We start from the raw sequence: 17,950 nt of genomic DNA, 5'->3' as shown, positions 1-17,950 counted from the left end.
GGCTCGTGCCTACACCAAATCACAGCTGTGTCGATATTCAGTATAACTGTCTCATGCGACATTGCTAAATTAAACTTGGACTAACTACATGATTAGGTACTAAAGGTGCATGATTATGGACAGAAGCAAATTGCCATTACAGTATATGACTACACATTGTGCTAGCAATATGCCATGCAATGTGACTGTATGTCAGTGTGTTTGGCTAACACCAATGGCACAAAACTCTGCTGGAGCTGAAGTCATACTAAACATTTTAAAGCATCTTCTTGCAAAATGGGAGCAAAAGAGCAGTCCCTCTGTTCACATTAGAGAATTAATAATAAATAGTTTATAATAATAATTTTTTTTCATCAATTCCACAAATGCCAAGTTGGTAAATGGTCTGCACTTATATAGCATTTTTTTTTAACCCTAGTGGTTCCAAAGCACTTTACACTGGTTCTCATTCACCCATTCACACACACATTCACACACCAATGGTAGCAAAGCTGCCGTGCAAGGCGCTAACTTGCCATCAGGAGCAACTTTCTTAACAATTGTTCATGGCAAATTTGTCTGAAATAAATGTCATTTTGCCTGAAGAACTTCACTGACAAAACAGTTAGTGTGACTGGATCTAAGATTGTAACATTTTGTTCTATAAGTGATTATTTGTATATTGCTAGCTTGTTAGATTGTGCACTCATATTAGTGACCCTAAATTAGTTGGCAAGTCCTGACTTGCATACAGGGGCATAGTGTGTCTCATTTCACATGCACTATTCAGAACAGAGGTCATATAATACATATAATCAGTCTTTAAGGCCTAGTAACAAAAATAGCCTGGAATGGAAAATGTAATGTAAATTATGTAAATGATCTTTTACATGTAAATGAATTATTATTTACTTGTAGTACATAAAACCATGAAAACATTTATTTAAATAATTACATACAGAATTAAATATAAGAAAGTGTACAAACCCTCTCATATCAGTATGAATGAATGTATTTTACTGACCAGCAAGCAGCCCATCAACAAGTTTTCAAGATCTATGTACAATTCTTTCAGATGAGACGTTAAAAGTCCTGACTCTCTGTGGTCATTAAAAATCCCAGGACACTTATCGTAAAAGAGTAAGGGAAAACCCCGGTGTCCTGGCGAAGTTCCCCCATTGGCCTTTATATATCATGGCCCCCTAATAATCCCCATCCCTGAACTGGTTACATCAATCTCTCCTCTCCACTAATAGCTGGTGTGTGGTGGGGATTCTGGAGCACTATGGCTGCCGTCGCATCATCCAGGTGAATGCTACACACTAGTGGTGGTTGAGGAGACACCCCCCCCCCCAGTGTTATGTAAAGAGCTTTGATTATCTACAAAAGCTCTATATACATGTAACTGTGTAACAAAGTCAGTTTTAGAATCTTGACTTAATTTTGTTTCCCAATATTTTACTATTTTTTAATTAGAACTTATTAGAAGCATGATTCTGACTGGTAGTTCGATGTATGTAAAATCCACACATCTAAATTATACAAAAGGGATCTCTTAAATTGATGGTAAAATAAATTATTTGAAAAATTATGAAATACTTTTACACATACCATTATATACATAACAAGTAAAGAAAATCAACAGAACATTCCAATTGAGTGCAAAAACAACATAGCTAGCTCAAACATTTCATTAGCATTGTGACCCACAGATTAATTTGGCATGCAGTTTAAATTATGCTAATTATTTCCTTTGGTACTCCCACAGCTGAAGAACTGAAGAAGCAAGCTGTGAACACCAATCCAATGTTGAATTTTCCATTTGTGGAAAATCCATGTAAAAAAAAATGGTCCAAAAATGGTCATTGTATCCAGTGTAAAAAGAAAATGATTAGATATTTGGACCCAAACAACACTATGTAATCTATTATATTTTAATGTAGCATGCATCCCTAAGCATCACCCATTTTATTCCAAATCAGAGATAAATGTCTGACGTGCACCACCTCACTGATCAGCTGCTGGAGTTTGGGTGACATTGCTATTATACAAGTGTTGGAGAAGGGTTGGGTTTCTACCACAGGGTTATAGAGTACTGCACTTCTAAGGAGTTTAAATTTATTTAATTTTATGGGGGTGTAACGCTCCTAGCACTTCTCCTCCAACTCCTTGGGATAATTAGAAGTGCTGATACAGGCAAGAAAAAGCATTTTGCTTCGCTCTCCAAAAAAGCTTTGTTCTGTTTCCAAAACAAATAGCAGGGAAATTCAGTATTGCTCTTGTTTTGTGTGGGTGCTTGCACATGCATATGATATAAGGAGTTTCTAAGACACAAACTAGAGGTGGAGGTATTGTGGTGTCCAGTGATATGGATGATGCTTGATTATGGGCATCAGAAAATACAGGTGGAATGCAAGAGATTAAATCAAATGGGAATGACTTAATACTCAAAAGGATTGTAGAAAAGCAGGAAGAGGATAGAAATCTTGGATTTGGACAACTGCAGACAGCAAAGATGCCGAAGAGTTCAAATTGAAATTAATCTAGAATGGAGAATAAGATGGGAAAATTAAAGGTAGTTGCATGAGGGTGAGATGGAAATACAGAGGTTTGCTGGGACTAAAAGAGACAGGATGAGGGAAGTTGCAGAAGAGGAGGGGGTATAGCTGTAGCACTCATTAGCCATGCAGAGCGCTCTGGATTCTCTCCCACACCTTCTGCCTCATTCTAGTCTCAGAGCCATAGCTGGCAGCACAGCCCCCTCCTTCCCTCCACCTTCCCTCCCCAAACCCCGACAATCATGCCCGCAATCACAGCCTCTAATTAGGTTAATTAATTTGTATCAGCCCTTGTAGGGACTTGGCTGATGAGGCTGCCGTCATAGCGTTGGTGCTTGGACTCCTTATTAAAAAGAAGAAGAAGAGGAAGAAGAAGAAGAAAGTAGAGGGGAGAGAAAATGTTGTCAATCACAAAAGCCTTCTCCTCTGCCAAGAGAGGACCATAAAGCTTGGCTTTGCCCATGCCCATCCTACAAACACCCACTTCTCATTTTTTTCTCGTCCAGTTCTAACAGTAATGTCATTGGCATAGATGTGCCACTGTTCGGTGGTGTGTAGACAAGAAAAGATGAGTATGAAGAGGAGGGGTGCCATTGAGACAGAGGCACCACATTACAATCAGCGAGGGCCGCTCATCAGGACACTGACGAACACACTCTGATTAACTGAGTGATCTGATTACAGTAATCACACAGCCTTCTACGACCAGTCAAAGAGGGAACGTGAGCAAGAGAGACAGAAATGTGAATACTGAGAAGCTAAATGCCAAGAAAAGACTAAATTATAGAGTAAACAATCGCTACATCAAACAATCAACAACCTTCTTTCAAGCTAGACTCCATACAGCTGTGTACGCAGCTCAGTCAGGACTGTGTAAACTGTGTGTAAGTGTGTTGAGGTAAAATGAGTGTGAGTCACTACAGACACAGAGAGACAGACACAGTCTGTCGTGGGAGACAAGGTTAGACCCCCCCCCTTAGTTAAAGCATAATGCACATGTCCATCAAGTGAAGATAGGTCCTCGTTAGGTAAATTGGATTTGCACCTGTCATGTGGAAGATCAGGGTTTGATTGGAAGACTGGGGAGTCTCTGGTTTACTAAACATATTGCTGCTACCCTACCAATACCGGTGTCATAACATTTCATCCTACCCGTCAGATTGTCATGCTGAACAAGGTGCCCATTATTTTTTAATACTTTCACATGGACATCTTCATGTAAGTTAGGTTTTTGACTATTTCTTTTCATTTTTACTACTTGCGCATAGATTTCAATCTCATAAGGTGTGTGTGTGTGTGTGTGTGTGTGTGTGTGTGTGTGTGTGTGTGTGTGTGTGTGTGTGTGCGTGTGTATATATATATATATTCAGATAGCCTTTAAGAATGCCTTTGACAAAAGAGGAAGATATTGAAATCATTCTCATGGCTGTATCAGGAGGCTTCATTATGAAGCTTGTAATGGACATGCAATTACTTGAATAACAGCTGATGTGTTAACGCGAGTACATCATGAGTGGGAGAGATGACTCAGTGTGTGTTTACAAAGAAATGGCAATCCTGTAGAGGATGTTTGGTTAATAAATTTGCATTTTGCTAAAAAGTGATGATTTCCCCTTTGTTTATAGAGACTTTTGGGACACCCTGTAGTTTACAGTTTTCTCTTCTGTGCATTTATTGTCCTGCATTCAGCTCACACTGTTGTACTTTATGTAGTGTGCATACTGTTATGTGTTGCACTATGGTCCTGGAGAAACAACATTTCATTCCAATGTATAAAAGCTATATAGAGGAATGACAATAAAAACCCACTTGACTTGACTTGAATGGACACCAACAGGAGAGTGCTGGATCAACAGTAATCCCCATGCTGATAGGTGAGTGCTGCCATGTAGCCATCCTATCACATCCTGTCCTCTCACTCACACTGAGCTCTTCAGTTGAGGGGGGTGAGAGCACAGTAGGGGCAAATTCCACCAGGGAGGAGACCTTACTGTGATTTAGACTCCCATGCAAATTTAATCAATTCAAGTGCTTCTATCCAACCAGCCTCTTGGCTCATTAGTGGCAATTTAAAGGGGTTTCTGTGATCCTACCTCTCTCTCTCTCTCTCTCTCTCTCTCTCGCACTCTGAGTTGTAAAGATTTTCCTTCATACATTTTCCTCCTGGCTCAGAGACCATACCCCCTCCTAGTCTTTCTATAGTCGTCTACTTCAAAAGCCAAATGACATGCCACACAGCAGCTAAAGGGGCCAGATATGAGGTGCTCACCCTCGAGTCACTGTTCCCTCAGCCACTTGTTCATCTCCCATCTCAGTAATTGGTGAATCGATTAGTGAGGGTCTGAACCTCATGGATGAAGGCAGCCTTTTGAGGCACATGAGAGGTTAGAAAGGTAGCCACTCTGCTCAGCTGAGGCCTTTATCCTCAGGAGCTGGCCTGAAAGAGTTTAATATTAGGAGTTAGTATCAGCTGATTAAATAACTGCACTTCATGTTCTTGGGTTATATATTGTTTTAAAGCAATATTTAATTCATTATAAATAGAATGATCTGACATAGGGCACACAGTGGCTTAGTGATTAGCACGTTCGCCTCACACCTCCCGCTTTGGGGGTTTAATTCCTGCCGCTGCCCTGTGTGTGCGGAGTTTACATGTTCTCCTCGTGCTGCGGGGGTTTTCTCCGGGTACTACAGTTTCCTCCCCGAGTCCAAAGATATGCATGGTAAGCTGATTGGCATGTCCAATGTGTCTGTAGTGTATGAATGGGTGTGTGAATGTGATGGTGCCCTGCGATGACTTGCCACCCTGTCCAGGGTGTACCCTGCCTTGTGCCCCATGATCCCTGGGATAGGCTCAAGGTTCCCCACAACCCAGTAGGATAAGGTATAGAAAATGGATGGATGGATGATCTGACATAGTTTTTAAAAAAAAATTAAAAATAAAATTTTAATATTAATATATATTCAAAAAAGAAGATACTACAGAAAGCAAACCTATGATGTCAACACAAGCATCAGCCTGAGCACAGGTGAACCTCATTCAGTTAATTAACCACACTCAGGATTTCTTGAGAAGTTCATTACCCCTGGTTTTTATGTCCCTCATCTCGCAGCACAGATACAGATAATATATTTAGAATGAAAACTGCCTCATTGTTTAGAGGTAGCTTACACCTTGCTACATAACATTACATGCTAAATAAATGAAAAACATGAAAGCTTTAAAAGACATGAACAAATATTGAAAATACTTATAAGCATGTCTTAATGTGCTTTGTATATAGTCTACATATAACTGCTTTATCCTGGTGAATCTGGAGCCTAAAAGTCATGTAAAGAAATGCAGTAAAATAAAGATGCCTTTAAAAATAATGAAAATAAACATTTGCAACATAAAAAAAACTACCCTTTGACAACCCTTTGTCTTTAAAAAAAAAAAAAAAAAAAAAGTGCATGAGGGCACAGGTCAATTTTGTGCAGTTTTATAAGGAACTATGCTGGTATTTTTTTCTCGGCATTCTCAGAGACTTTGACTGACACACTTGCTTCTGTTTTTTCAGGTAATCCCTGACAGCATCAGCATTCATTTTTTTCTGAAAAGTAGTCTATTACAGAAAAAATATATCACAGTCTGTACCGGATTTTGTGGAGATTTTTGTGATTGTTGTGGCCAAAAATGCTTTATTTTTTGCTGCATCTTTTGAAAAAAATTGCAATGCAACTTGTAGTTTTTTGTTCTTTTTTAAGATTGCACAACAGCACAAAATTGTTTTGCACTGTCTTTTACAGTGATGTTTGTTGGTAAATGAAACTTTTTAGCTGCACTCATGTTCGACTCGTGATTGCTCGTTGTGATGATGTCACATGACGCATCTTGGCCCAAATCCGCCAGTTTCCTTGATCGCGAAATCCTGGAGGGACTGATATAACCTTCTTTATTTATATACAATTATTAAAATTTTGCTGGAAGATTCAAGTTTGGAAATCTATTTTTTAACTGACCCCTAATACATCTATCCATCCATTTTCCATACTGCATAGCTTACACAGGGTCACAGAGAGCCTGTCCCACAGAATTTGGGCCACAGGGTGACCCGTAATAGAAAATTCGTAAAATAAACATTTAAAACAAAATTTGTATTTTTAAAAAGGAAGGAAGGAAGGCAGGGAAAGTAGGCAGGCAGGCAGGCAGATACATAGATAGAACATGTCACCTGTTGGTCTATTAGTTGTATGTGAATAACTGGTATGGTATCACAGATAGTAGTACTGTCATCTAAACAGCTACACCCAATCATGGGCTCAGGTTACTATCCTGTAGTGAGTTTGCATGTTCTTCCAATGTTCCATGGGTTCCTCTGTGTTCTCTGGTTTCCATGCTAGTAGATGAATTGGCAACCAGGGTGCATTGCTGCCTCACACCTAGTTTCCCCAGGTTTGGCTTTGGAATCCCTGTGTCCCTCAACAGCATGAAGCCATTACTGAGCATAAATGAACGAAGTTCAATATGAGTAACAACTAAATTAAACGTGAATAACTATTAATGTGCAAAATGTTTCAAAAAATAAAATATTGCTTCCCTCCCCACTTCAGATCAGCTTATACAAAAACAAAAGTTTAACAGATGTTCTGAAGCTGTGGTTTCATTTAAAGCGCTTAACAAATCTCTGGCTTCAGCCATCAGGAAGATTTTTACACAGCAGCCAATGAGTAGAATATTACAAGACACTGAGTGGTTTCTGACCTATATCTTTAAAATCTGAGGGTCGGTGACTGACCCCCCGTCATGGTTCCCTGTTCCAAGTTGACATGAATGAAAGGCAGATTTCAGTCCAAACAGTGGACCGACTGTGTAACAGCGGGCGGAAGCATTGTGAAACTGCGCACACGGCTGTTTGACCCCCCCACCCGCACTGAGGGAACCACAGTGACGTACACTCACGGGCAGGCCACAGCCAAAGGGGGCCGTATTGCTATCTCCGGGTAGAAAATCGTGCAAACACACAAGGTCAATATCGATGTGTCACCAAGGGGCTCTGTGTTAAATATCACTGGGGTTGTGTGTGTGCGCATGTCTGTCACTCATTCCATTGAACATGCATTCATTACTCCATTCACATAAATAGGAAGCAATGAGAAAATTATAGCTACTGAGCCATCAATTACTGTATCTAACTTAACTGTTTTAATATGTTAAACACAGCCAATACCGTTTGGACCAAGGGAAAGATGAATGCTTTTACTTTCTGGCACACACATACTTTTTGCAGTGCTCCTGCCCCTTTCATCTCCTCAACACTGTGACATTTCCCTGTCGTTGGCTTTCCCTCTTCCTCCATCCCGGGAGAGGCTGATGGATGGGGCCCGTTTATGAAGCTGCTGCCAGCAGTGTGATCGATCAAGCCTCGCAGAGGAGAGAGCAGTCTGAACCTTCGGCCTGCAGCTCACAAAGCCAGCACAAGTGCATCGCAGTAGAATTACACACTCTCAGAGGAACGGTCATGGCCAGTTTAAATTTACTTTTACCATTCCACAGCCAGTGATCATTTCAAGCATAGAAATAAATCTCAACATGTCTTATACCAAACTTTGTGGTACAATTATAATTGAAAAAGAAGTAACAGGATTCAAAAGGAGTAATAATATTCAGTTCCTGGCAGGACATATTCCACAATTAAGAACCCCTGGACAATTTTAACATTTAACATGCATGTAAATAGATGCACTTGTGGTCTAAATTAAACAAGTGCTTTATGTTTTAAGAAAGCTGAACTTGCATAGCACAAGTTCATGACCATTATGAACAGAAGCAAGAGCAGAAACCTTTGCAGAAAACTTACTTTTAAATCTACTCGATTTTGCTATTGTGTGATGATTACTGCAGAAATGTTTAACATTTTAAACATTTTGCAATATTGCATTGTAATTTTTTTCACTTGCTTGCATGTAAATTGCTCTAAACTCCCAAAAGTAGATTTAATTCATCGTACAATTATTATATATTTTTTAATCCTCAGGTCCAAAACATTAAACAAAAACAAACAAAAATAAAAATAACAGAACAGAATAAGAGCTATGACTACTCATGAATATTACAGAAAAGCCCCTCACGAAGAGAGACCTTTTCCACTGTATGACTTCCATTATAAACATTAATATTTTTTCTTAAACAGCTTTGTGAAAAATATTAAAATACATCTTCTTGCTATTAAACTAAATACTAACACACATGCTAAGATTAACACAAGGCTAGCCTGGAAAATTCCACCTACTTGGGATCAATTAACATAGCAAAAGAAAAATAAATTAATAAGAAAATAAAAATTGGGCAGTAGTGGATCAACAGTTAAGACTCTGTGCTACTGAACTGAAGGGCAGCGATTCGAACCATAGCACTGCCAAGCTGCCACTGTTGGGCTCTTCAGCAAGGCCCTTAACCCTATCTGCTCCAGGGGTGCTGTGTCATGGCTGCCCCCACACATTGACCCCTGCTTCCTAGTAAAATGGGATATGCGAAGAAAATAATTTCACTGTGCTGTAATATATAAGTGTCAAAGGCTTCTTTCTGTTTAAAAAATAAATATTGGTATCAAGTTTAATTGTATTTCAGCATTTCTAACTTAAAATATTTCTGATTCGACACGAACCAACAAAATGATATTGTACCAAAGTTTTAAAAAGGGCAGAAATGTTGCCAATTCTCATTTGTCTCCATCAAAACACACTTAATGTGCTAGCAAGATATGCTACTGCCACCTATTGATAACTCTTAATAACTACACATTGTTATAAGAAGGTTTTATTTCAGTACAATCCACAACAAGCTCTAATAGCATATTTTATACACACACAAACATTACAAAACGGCAGCTTTGTCAAAAATGAAGGTAGCAACCAAAATCCTGCTTACATGTATTGAGAGTGGGCAGTGTAACCAAAAATAAATCTTCAGTTAGCCGCCATGTCACTTCCCACTCGATCTGTCAGCCTACCTACATGCAGTAAATTAAAATCATACATGTAAACTCAGGCTTTGGCTCGTGCTCAAGCTCAGTTGTGTATCGTTTTAAGCATGTGAATGTCTCTCCTGGAAGTAATATGTTTCCAGTGGTGTGGGGGAAATTGTGTTATCTTTTCCTTTTGGTCTGAAATTTGTAGATGGCAGGAGCAGTGGGCGTCTCTTTCCTCACTTTTACTTTCTTGTTCTTGTCCTGTTAGTAATGAAAGGCATCCCAAAAGTTAATCAGAATGATCCATTAACACAAAGTCTGCAGAAAGTAATTAAAAGGGTCAGCTCGAGAATTATTAGCACTTTTGGTAAAACATGGGATTAAAAAAGTTATGAAGTCTTAGTGGTTAATTAGCTTAATCTTACAATGAAATTATGAAGGAAATCTAATCTTTAACTGAAGTCAAGTAAATTTCTTTAAAAAAAAAAAAAAAGTGCCAACAATTATTGGCACTGCTACAATTCTGCCTGAAAAATTAAATGAAAATTTTAACTGAAGCATGTTTCCATTTACATTTTAGTTTAAGTTCACCTGAGTGTTTAGGAACTCTTCAGCAGTCATCAATGACTTCCTGTTTCACTGGGATATGAATATGAGGCAAAACTCCCTTGATAATCAATCAACAAGTGGAAGATTAGAGAATCAAATGAGGCAAAAGCGTGTTAGTATGCCAAGTTCCATACATCAGGCCAAGGCTATAAAATGATAACTAGATGCCTGAAAATGCCCAGATCTACTGTTAGGGTAATCATTTCTAAGTAGACCTGCAATGAAGCAAAGATTTCTCCAAGGATCTCGGTGAAGATTTACAAAAGATGTTAGTACTTTGGGGTCATCTAGCTCCCTCTGGAAAGAAGCTGGGGTCATTGTTGGAACTTGTAGCAGGGGAATGATCCAAATCTTTTGTACAAATCCAAAAAACAATGGTTCAATGACCACAGAATCAAGCTTTAGACATGGCCATGCTATTCCACTGACCTAAAACCCAGTGAAACCTATGGTGCGGGGTGAATAGAAGAGTCCACTAGAGAAGACCTGGGATGCTGGAGGATTTGGAAAGATTCTGTGTTGACAAATCTCTCAGACTCCTTGCTCTATATTCTCTAATCTCATCAGGTATTATACTGTAGGAAAAGACTTCCATTTCTTACCCATCTTTCCCCAAGAGTGCTAAGAATTTTAGAGCTAATTTTAGAGCTTTATATTTAATTAATTCCAGTGAGGCGGCACTGCATGTGTGCATGTGAACTCCTTTGTGGAATGGTGGGCTCACCTGAAGGTCTTTGAGAGTCTGGATCTTCTGACTGATGATGAACATTTTTCTCTCTCGGTCAATACGTTGGGACAGTTCATCATATCGAGCTTTTCGCTGTCTGGCCAGTTTCTGTAATGTTCCAAATATGAATTAATGAACACCATAAATATCCAACAACTACAAGTACTGTATAGTGTAAACAGACCCTGTGGGGGAAAAGTGGCAAAAATACAATGCACCACTCAAAGAGGCAAACACCCTAAAAACAGCAAATAAGAAAAGCTGGGAAAGGATAAACATTCCTAACAATACTATTAATTTCAACAGATATTCATGCTTCTAAATCCTCAACACAAAGAAGACATTTTAAACTTTAATCCAATTGTATAGTCAAAGTATAAGTTACACAGAAGCCACATTTTACAAGCCCCATGTTTTAGTTGCCCAAAAACCTAACAGACTAGGCTAAAAAACGGTAACCAACATCACGTTGAAAGTATGACAAGCTAATTAAGTGCATGAACACAAACAAAAATGTGTATACACATTTCTGGATTGAGGATGACACGGCCATAGTCGTCATCCTTTTCTAAAAGTCGCACATTATATTTATACCCTTCACCAAAAATAAATAAATAAATAATTCAAGTTATCGGCTAAAGTTTAACGCTATGAGCTGTGTTGTTTTCTGTTCACAGTGATCATATAAAAAAATTATTCAAGTCTGACTAACATAATTTTCTAAGTTATGCTCTCTGTATGTTATGCTAGGAGGAGAGTTATATGACCACTTTATATTGCTCAGTTTTGTCTGTGTTTCATATGTTATCCATGCAAGCTAATTAAGTGGAATAGTTAAAGCTTATGTCTGTATTATAAATTCTTTATTCTAATATTTTGAGATAGTGGATTTTTGATCTCCATGAGCTCTAAGACATAATCAAGATAAAAAAAAAAGGCTTGAAATATTTCACTTTCTGTGTAATGAATCTAGAATATATGAAAGTTCTACTTTTTGAATGAAATTACAGAAAAAAGTTAACTTTTCCTCAATATTCACATTTTTTGATGCACCTGTTCAACTCTATTGGTGTACTACTTTCCGCCTACTGTGTGGTAGGGTAGTAGGGATGTTTGGACACAGCCTATATGTGTGGTTTTTGGGCAGGTTTTGGGATTTAGGGCAAGTAGCATACTGTACTTACAACACTGTGGTAAGTCACACTACTAACCTTAATATTGTTTGAAGTTACAGCACCCACAATGCTCTTGTTCACCAGTGTGTCCAGTGTAGGTCTGTTGTAGGCTCTGTTTAGAAGCTCAGGCACTGTGTTGAGGTGTGTGGCCAGATTAAAATCCTTCACTGTCAGGGAAACAAAGGGATGCTTTTTTTTATAAACTTAACCTATACAAGAACAAAACATGATGGCCTAAAAAAGAATAATTATTGTGCAAAGCTTAATCTGCCCACAAAACATTCCCCAGGTTTCAGCCATACCTTCTTTTTTGGTGTCCACAAAAAAGAGGTGTTTGTTTTTCTGTTTTCCCTCGACGTCTAGAAGATGCAGCTCAGACTTTAATCTTTCAATTTTCTGCAGAAAAACCCAAACATTTTTTCCCCCAAAACATTCAGCGTCACCAAAATAAAATGACAGCTGTTTGTAAAATACAGTGGTCAACTGTAGACATAAACTCAGCAACAAAAAGAAACATCCTCTCACATTCAACTACTTTTATTTCCAGAAAATTTCTTAACATGTGTAAATATTTGTATTAACATAAAAACATTCAACAACTGAGACATAAACTAAACAAGCTTCACAGACATTTGATGAACAGAAATGGAATAATGAGTCCCTGAACAAATAGGGGGTCAATATTAAAAGTAACAGTCAGTATCTGGTGTCCTCCAGCTGCTTTAAGTACTACACAGCATCTCATCCTCATGGACTGCACCAGATTTGTCAGTTCTTGCTGTGAGATGTTACCCCACTCTTCCACCAAGGCATTTGCAAGTTCTCAATCACGTCTGGATATAATTTTCCACTGCAAGGATGATCAGCTGTCCTTCCTGTCTCCCTGTAGCACTGTCTTAAGCATCTTACATTACAGACACTGCACTTTATTGCTCTGGCCACATCTGCACTCCTCATGCCTCCCTGCAGCAGGCCTATGGCATGATCACGCAGGTGAGCAGGAACCCTAGACATCTTTCTTCTGGTGTTTTTCAGAGTCAGTAGAAACGTCTCTTTAGTGTCCTAAGTTATTGTAACTGTGACCTTAATTACCTACCGCCTGTACACTGTTAGTGTCTTAAGGACTGTTCCACAGGTGCATGTGCAATAATTGTTTATGGTTCGTTGAACAAGCATTGTTTAAACAATATTGTTTAAACCCTTTCCAATAAACATCTGTAAAGCTTATTGGGATTTTATAAAATTATCTTTAAAATACAGTCTCCTGAAAAAGGGACGTTTCTTTTATTGCTGAGTATAGTAACTGACCACTCTTAACTGTGCTGATATGAGCTGCGACAAAGTGCCAGCTTTACCTTAGACTCGGCCACCCTCTTCATTTCCACATATCCAATGTCCTGAGTTCTCATGATTTTCTTCTGTTCCTCAGTCAGCTGTTCCTCTTTCTGTTTAATCACATGCTCTCCATCCTAAAGACAGATAAATTGAACATTAGCCATACTCATTTCAGCATTAGTCTGATTAGAATTCAGTCGAAAAGCTTAAAAACATAACACTTTTATACATCTGATCACAATAATACTACAAACTAGGTCAAACTGGCACTTGCAGAGAGAGTTCAGAAGAGAACAGAAAATGAGTTACAAAACACCACACATCCCACAGATGTAATGATACATGAAGGAGCTGTTGTTGCTAAAGACAAACATTTTTCATTAGATGCATGACACAGTATGGAACGTGTTGGAATGTGTATCAGCTAATCAGCAGCAGACAGAAGACGCAGGCGATAAACTATTTCAAGTGCGTACATCCTGTCCTGTCAATGGGTCTTACGTGAGAAATGGGAATGCATGCTTCTCAATAAATCATTAAAAAATAGAAACTTGAATATCAGCAAATATATGTCTAGTTTTGAGTATGAAAACACTGCATGTGGCTGACTGCACGTGACTTACTTTCTGCTTTCAGTGGATGGTCCTACCCAAACGATTTGTCCTTTCCAAAAACAGTTTATGCCCAAGTCTCACCCTTGGGTCAGTGCATAATCTTACCAGGATCCTGTATACTTGCACCTTCTAAGAGCTGTTACTATAATCATAAAGACTGCCCTGTGCTCATCCCAGGAATCATTCACAGTACACTCATACTGAACATCCTTTCAACAAACTTTTACTGTTTGTCTTTACTTTTCTACACCTTTATACTTTAATGATTTATAACCTCACTATCCCGTGTCACACAGAAGGGGAGTTGTTCCCTTTGGAGTCTGGTTTCTTTCACATGTCTTCTCAGGGAGTTTTTCCCTTGCCACCATCTCCTCTGGCTTGCTTATTACAGATCTAAATCTACATATGGGTTTCTGTAAAGCTGCATTGTCACAATATGGATTGTTAAAAGTGCTGGAAAAATAAAATGTCATTTAACTTCTCTGTATGAAACAATTGTGAAACAATAGGAAGGCTGGTATATGACTATTGGGGGAAAAAAACATACCTTTAATTGAGTGTTTATCATTTTGTAGTAGAATTCATCTGGGTTCTTGTCCAGCGCCTTCTTGCGCAAGGCATTAAGGGTTTTCTGTTTTCGATGGTAGTCACTAGATACAAACGACAAGCACAAAATAGCATTCCTCGGTTGTTCATTTCTGGCTATCTGCAACAGCATTGACATTGCTGCAATCATGTCATTACAACAAGTCGATGTCAGTAAATGACATACTGACAAATGACAGTAAATGGTCTGCACTTAATGAGCACCTTTTAGCCTTAGCAGTTCTACAAAGTGCTTTACACTGTACCTCAGTCGCCCGGGACAGTCTTGCCCAAGGACTCTGGCATGTGGAGTCATGTGGGCCAGGAATCAAACCACTGACCCTGCAATTAGTGGACAACCCGCTCTACCACCTGAACCACAACTGCCAAGTGTGTAACCAACGATATAATGAGTCTTCATTGGTCACATATACAGTAGAGCAAAGTGAAATTGTTTCTTCGCATACCCCAGCCTGTCCGGAAGATGGGGTCAGAGCGTAGGGTCAGCCATGATATGGCTGGAGCGGGTTAAGGGCCTTGCTTAAGGGCCCAACAGTGGCAGCTTGAAAATGCTAAAGCATACAAATTCATCCTATACAACTGTGCGTTCTAACTCTGAGCAACAGTTTGGCCATATAGTGTATTTATGGTTACAAACAAAGCTGTCTCACTCTGCACGGAGTTTGTAGTCCTTCTTCTTCTCTAGGAGTCCTAAATGTTTCCTGGATCCAGGCTGTGTAGAAAAGAGACAGAATTATCAGATTAGCCAAGTCGTGGATAATGATTTAAATGCACACTTTAAATGACAGCTTTGCTTTTCTACAGCTTTTGATAGCTATCTAGACAAGCCACTGCCATAATTCTATGCAGCTGTGTAATATAGCAGCACTGAATTCTGGAGCTTCCTGTAACTAATCTTCACTACTTTTACGCTGGACTTCTCATTACTACAACATTCATTAATGACGTTGAACATCCTCGTAACATGGGGAGTGAGAAAATAAACCGTTGCTCTTTTGTTTTTAAGAGCAAACAGTAGAACTGGGTATAATATATAGATTCTCCGATTTGAATCGATCTTCAAGTTAACGAAACTATATTGATTCTTAAGGTGCATCCTATCAAGGTTTTTCAAATATTACCGTTCACGTAGTGTGTTAGAGTTGTTTGTGAATGTAAAAAGTCTGCAAAGTTTAAAAAAATCAAAGCGCACAACAAATGGGGTTAGTGACTCCCAAAAGAAGGAACCGATTCTGAACAGCTGAAACGAGTTAGTAATTCCAGCCTTACTTCTCCGCACACAACCTACATAGGTTTGTAACAAAAAGCCCTGCCTCTGGTGTTCACTGGCTGCTTGCTGACAGTGGTAGACCAATTACAACAGACTGGGACATCTGACCAATCAGAGCAGAGTATGCTCTCTGAAAGGAGGAGTTTAGAATGAGTCCTTTATAACGGATCATTTAACAAATCGTTTGTGACACTGGAGGGAAGAAAACATAATGCTGCAATTTAAATTATGAGCACGTTAAAGTGTTTCTTGACCTTGGGTGCATGTCAATCTATTGCATGAGACCGTAAAAACAAAATTAGGCACGTTTCAAAACCATAATAGGTGCTTTAATGCGCGTGCTTTACTTGAGATGTAAATATTATCTGTAGTTCGCCTGTCGTCCTGAAGATGTCGCCATCTTTCATGTTTTGAATTTTGCAAACGGTTTTATTTCTTAAAGATGTTTCAAGTTGTTAATGAATTTCACTGTTGCACATTCAGAACGTTTTTATTTTTTACAATAATGTGCAGTTTGTGCTTATCTTATGTGCACTGTATGCACATATTTATCATTTCTTGTTACAATGTTTGTTACTTTTGCTTTTATTTTCTCATTTGTAAGTCACTTTGGATAAAAGCGACTGCTAAACGAATAAATGTAAATGTTACTCAAAGTAAAAAGTAATTAAACAATTGTCTGGGCCCTATTGTTAATGTAAATGTGTAGGACAGTTTCAGTTACTAGAATTTATATTAAAACATTGATTTCATGTCTACAAAACTAACATTTTTAGTGAAATATTGATAACTAATCGATATTGAATGAAAACGAATCCATATGAATAAGAACCGAATCGCCAAATTGGTTGCAGTACCCAGCCCTAGCGAACAGTGAAAACTGACTGTGTATCAATTATGGCCTTTGTACCTGCGCTAGAAATGTCCCCCCTGTGACGTTAGCGTGGCACACATCCTCTTAACTTATCGTGGGAATAATGAAAATACAGCACCTACCAACAAATTAGCACCAGAACTGCTAAAAACACAATATAATTATAAATAAATAAATTATAAATAAATAAATATAAATATAATTAATGTGTATCAGGGTGGAGTTTTCCTTTAAAACAAAGTGCCTACATTGATCCATTTAACAAGCTAGTCGAGCTTCGTGGTGTTTATTTAGCTGATAGCAGCAGCTAGCGAATATTAGACACCTCTAATACCGCTTTTTTAAACGTTAATCCTTAATGTTATGCTACAGCTTGATGTTTGGTCGCAGCTTGGTCGAGACTACGTAGCTAGCAACCTGGCTTCATTAGCATGTTGTCCAACTAAGCGAGCTAATAAAACAACTAGGTATTACCTGAGATCGCTCTTTATGATCCCGCTGTTTGGATTTCAGGGCTTTTCTAAATGAAGACATGTCTGTCAGGGTTAATACACAAGCTTACTGCCGTCTCAAACGCTCAGCTAAAGAAAATATAACGCTACAGTGAACTGTGACAACACACGCGTGTGCGTCTTTCTTCTTCCACTTGACATGTAACGAAAAAAGTGTACTGCCGCCATCTAGTGGACTGGGGGTGTGGATATAGAAGTCTATCCACTTCTCTATCCACTGGGGGGGGGGGGGGGGGGGTGTATAAAAACCATCATCGAAATTCTAATGGTTTCCACTATAAATACCATTACAAACCATCAGATAATCATTAAAACCATTACTATTACCATTATTGGTCCTTGATGATATCCAATAGACATAACATGATACCAAAGGAAGGCAAGAAATTACCAGGTACCATTACAGTTTCCATTAAAACCAATACAATTCCCATTATAACCATTAAAACCATTACAAATTCCCTGAGGGTTCTGTTGTTTTTTATTTATATATTTTCAGCAGGGTGGTCGGGGTCAGGTTTCTGAATCTGGAGCCTGTGCTGGGAAACACTGGGCCTGAGGTGGGAATACACCAGGGGTGCAACGCTAATCCACTGTAGGGCACCATGTACACATTCTCCTTTGTGCACACATTCATTCACACACTTATTCACACATAGGGGCATTTATCTTAGCCTATCTGTCTAGAGGAATGTTTGGCAGGTGGGAGGAAAAAAGAGAACCTAGAGGAAACACAAAGAC

The 17,950-nt window shown here is 38.8% G+C and overlaps 1 protein-coding gene across 1 annotated transcript; it reads right to left on the bottom strand.

Annotated features, from left to right (window-relative positions):
• Positions 1–9,320: 9,320 nt before the first annotated feature.
• utp11 (UTP11 small subunit processome component) lies at positions 9,321–17,361 on the bottom strand. The gene is made up of 8 exons (XM_017472484.2): positions 17,172–17,361; positions 15,204–15,265; positions 14,495–14,597; positions 13,354–13,467; positions 12,301–12,394; positions 12,035–12,165; positions 10,821–10,931; positions 9,321–9,748 (listed from the first exon to the last, which is right to left on the bottom strand). Exons 1-8 carry the CDS (start codon positions 17,229–17,231, stop codon positions 9,665–9,667), a joined length of 759 nt encoding a protein of 252 aa, XP_017327973.1. The 5' UTR covers positions 17,232–17,361; the 3' UTR covers positions 9,321–9,664.
• Positions 17,362–17,950: the final 589 nt, after the last annotated feature.

The sequence above is a fragment of the Ictalurus punctatus genome, chromosome 1, assembly GCF_001660625.3.
Source record: "Ictalurus punctatus breed USDA103 chromosome 1, Coco_2.0, whole genome shotgun sequence".
In the NCBI taxonomy this organism is placed as follows: Eukaryota; Metazoa; Chordata; class Actinopteri; order Siluriformes; family Ictaluridae; genus Ictalurus; species Ictalurus punctatus.
Note: the sequence above shows the minus strand (reverse complement) of the source record. Positions and strands in the feature narration are given on the sequence as shown.

Bases quoted from the DNA above. Each gene is read 5' to 3' on its own strand.
- utp11 (XM_017472484.2), bottom strand. From the start codon at position 17,231: ATGTCTTCATTTAGAAAAGCCCTGAAATCCAAACAGCGGGATCATAAA. The intron at 15,266-17,171 runs GTAATACCTAGT...TTTTCTACACAG, and splicing joins ATCATAAAGAGCGATCTCAG to CCTGGATCCAGGAAACATTT. The intron at 9,749-10,820 runs GTGAGCCCACCA...CATTACTAACAG, and splicing joins AGACTCTCAAAGACCTTCAG to GACAAGAACAAGAAAGTAAA.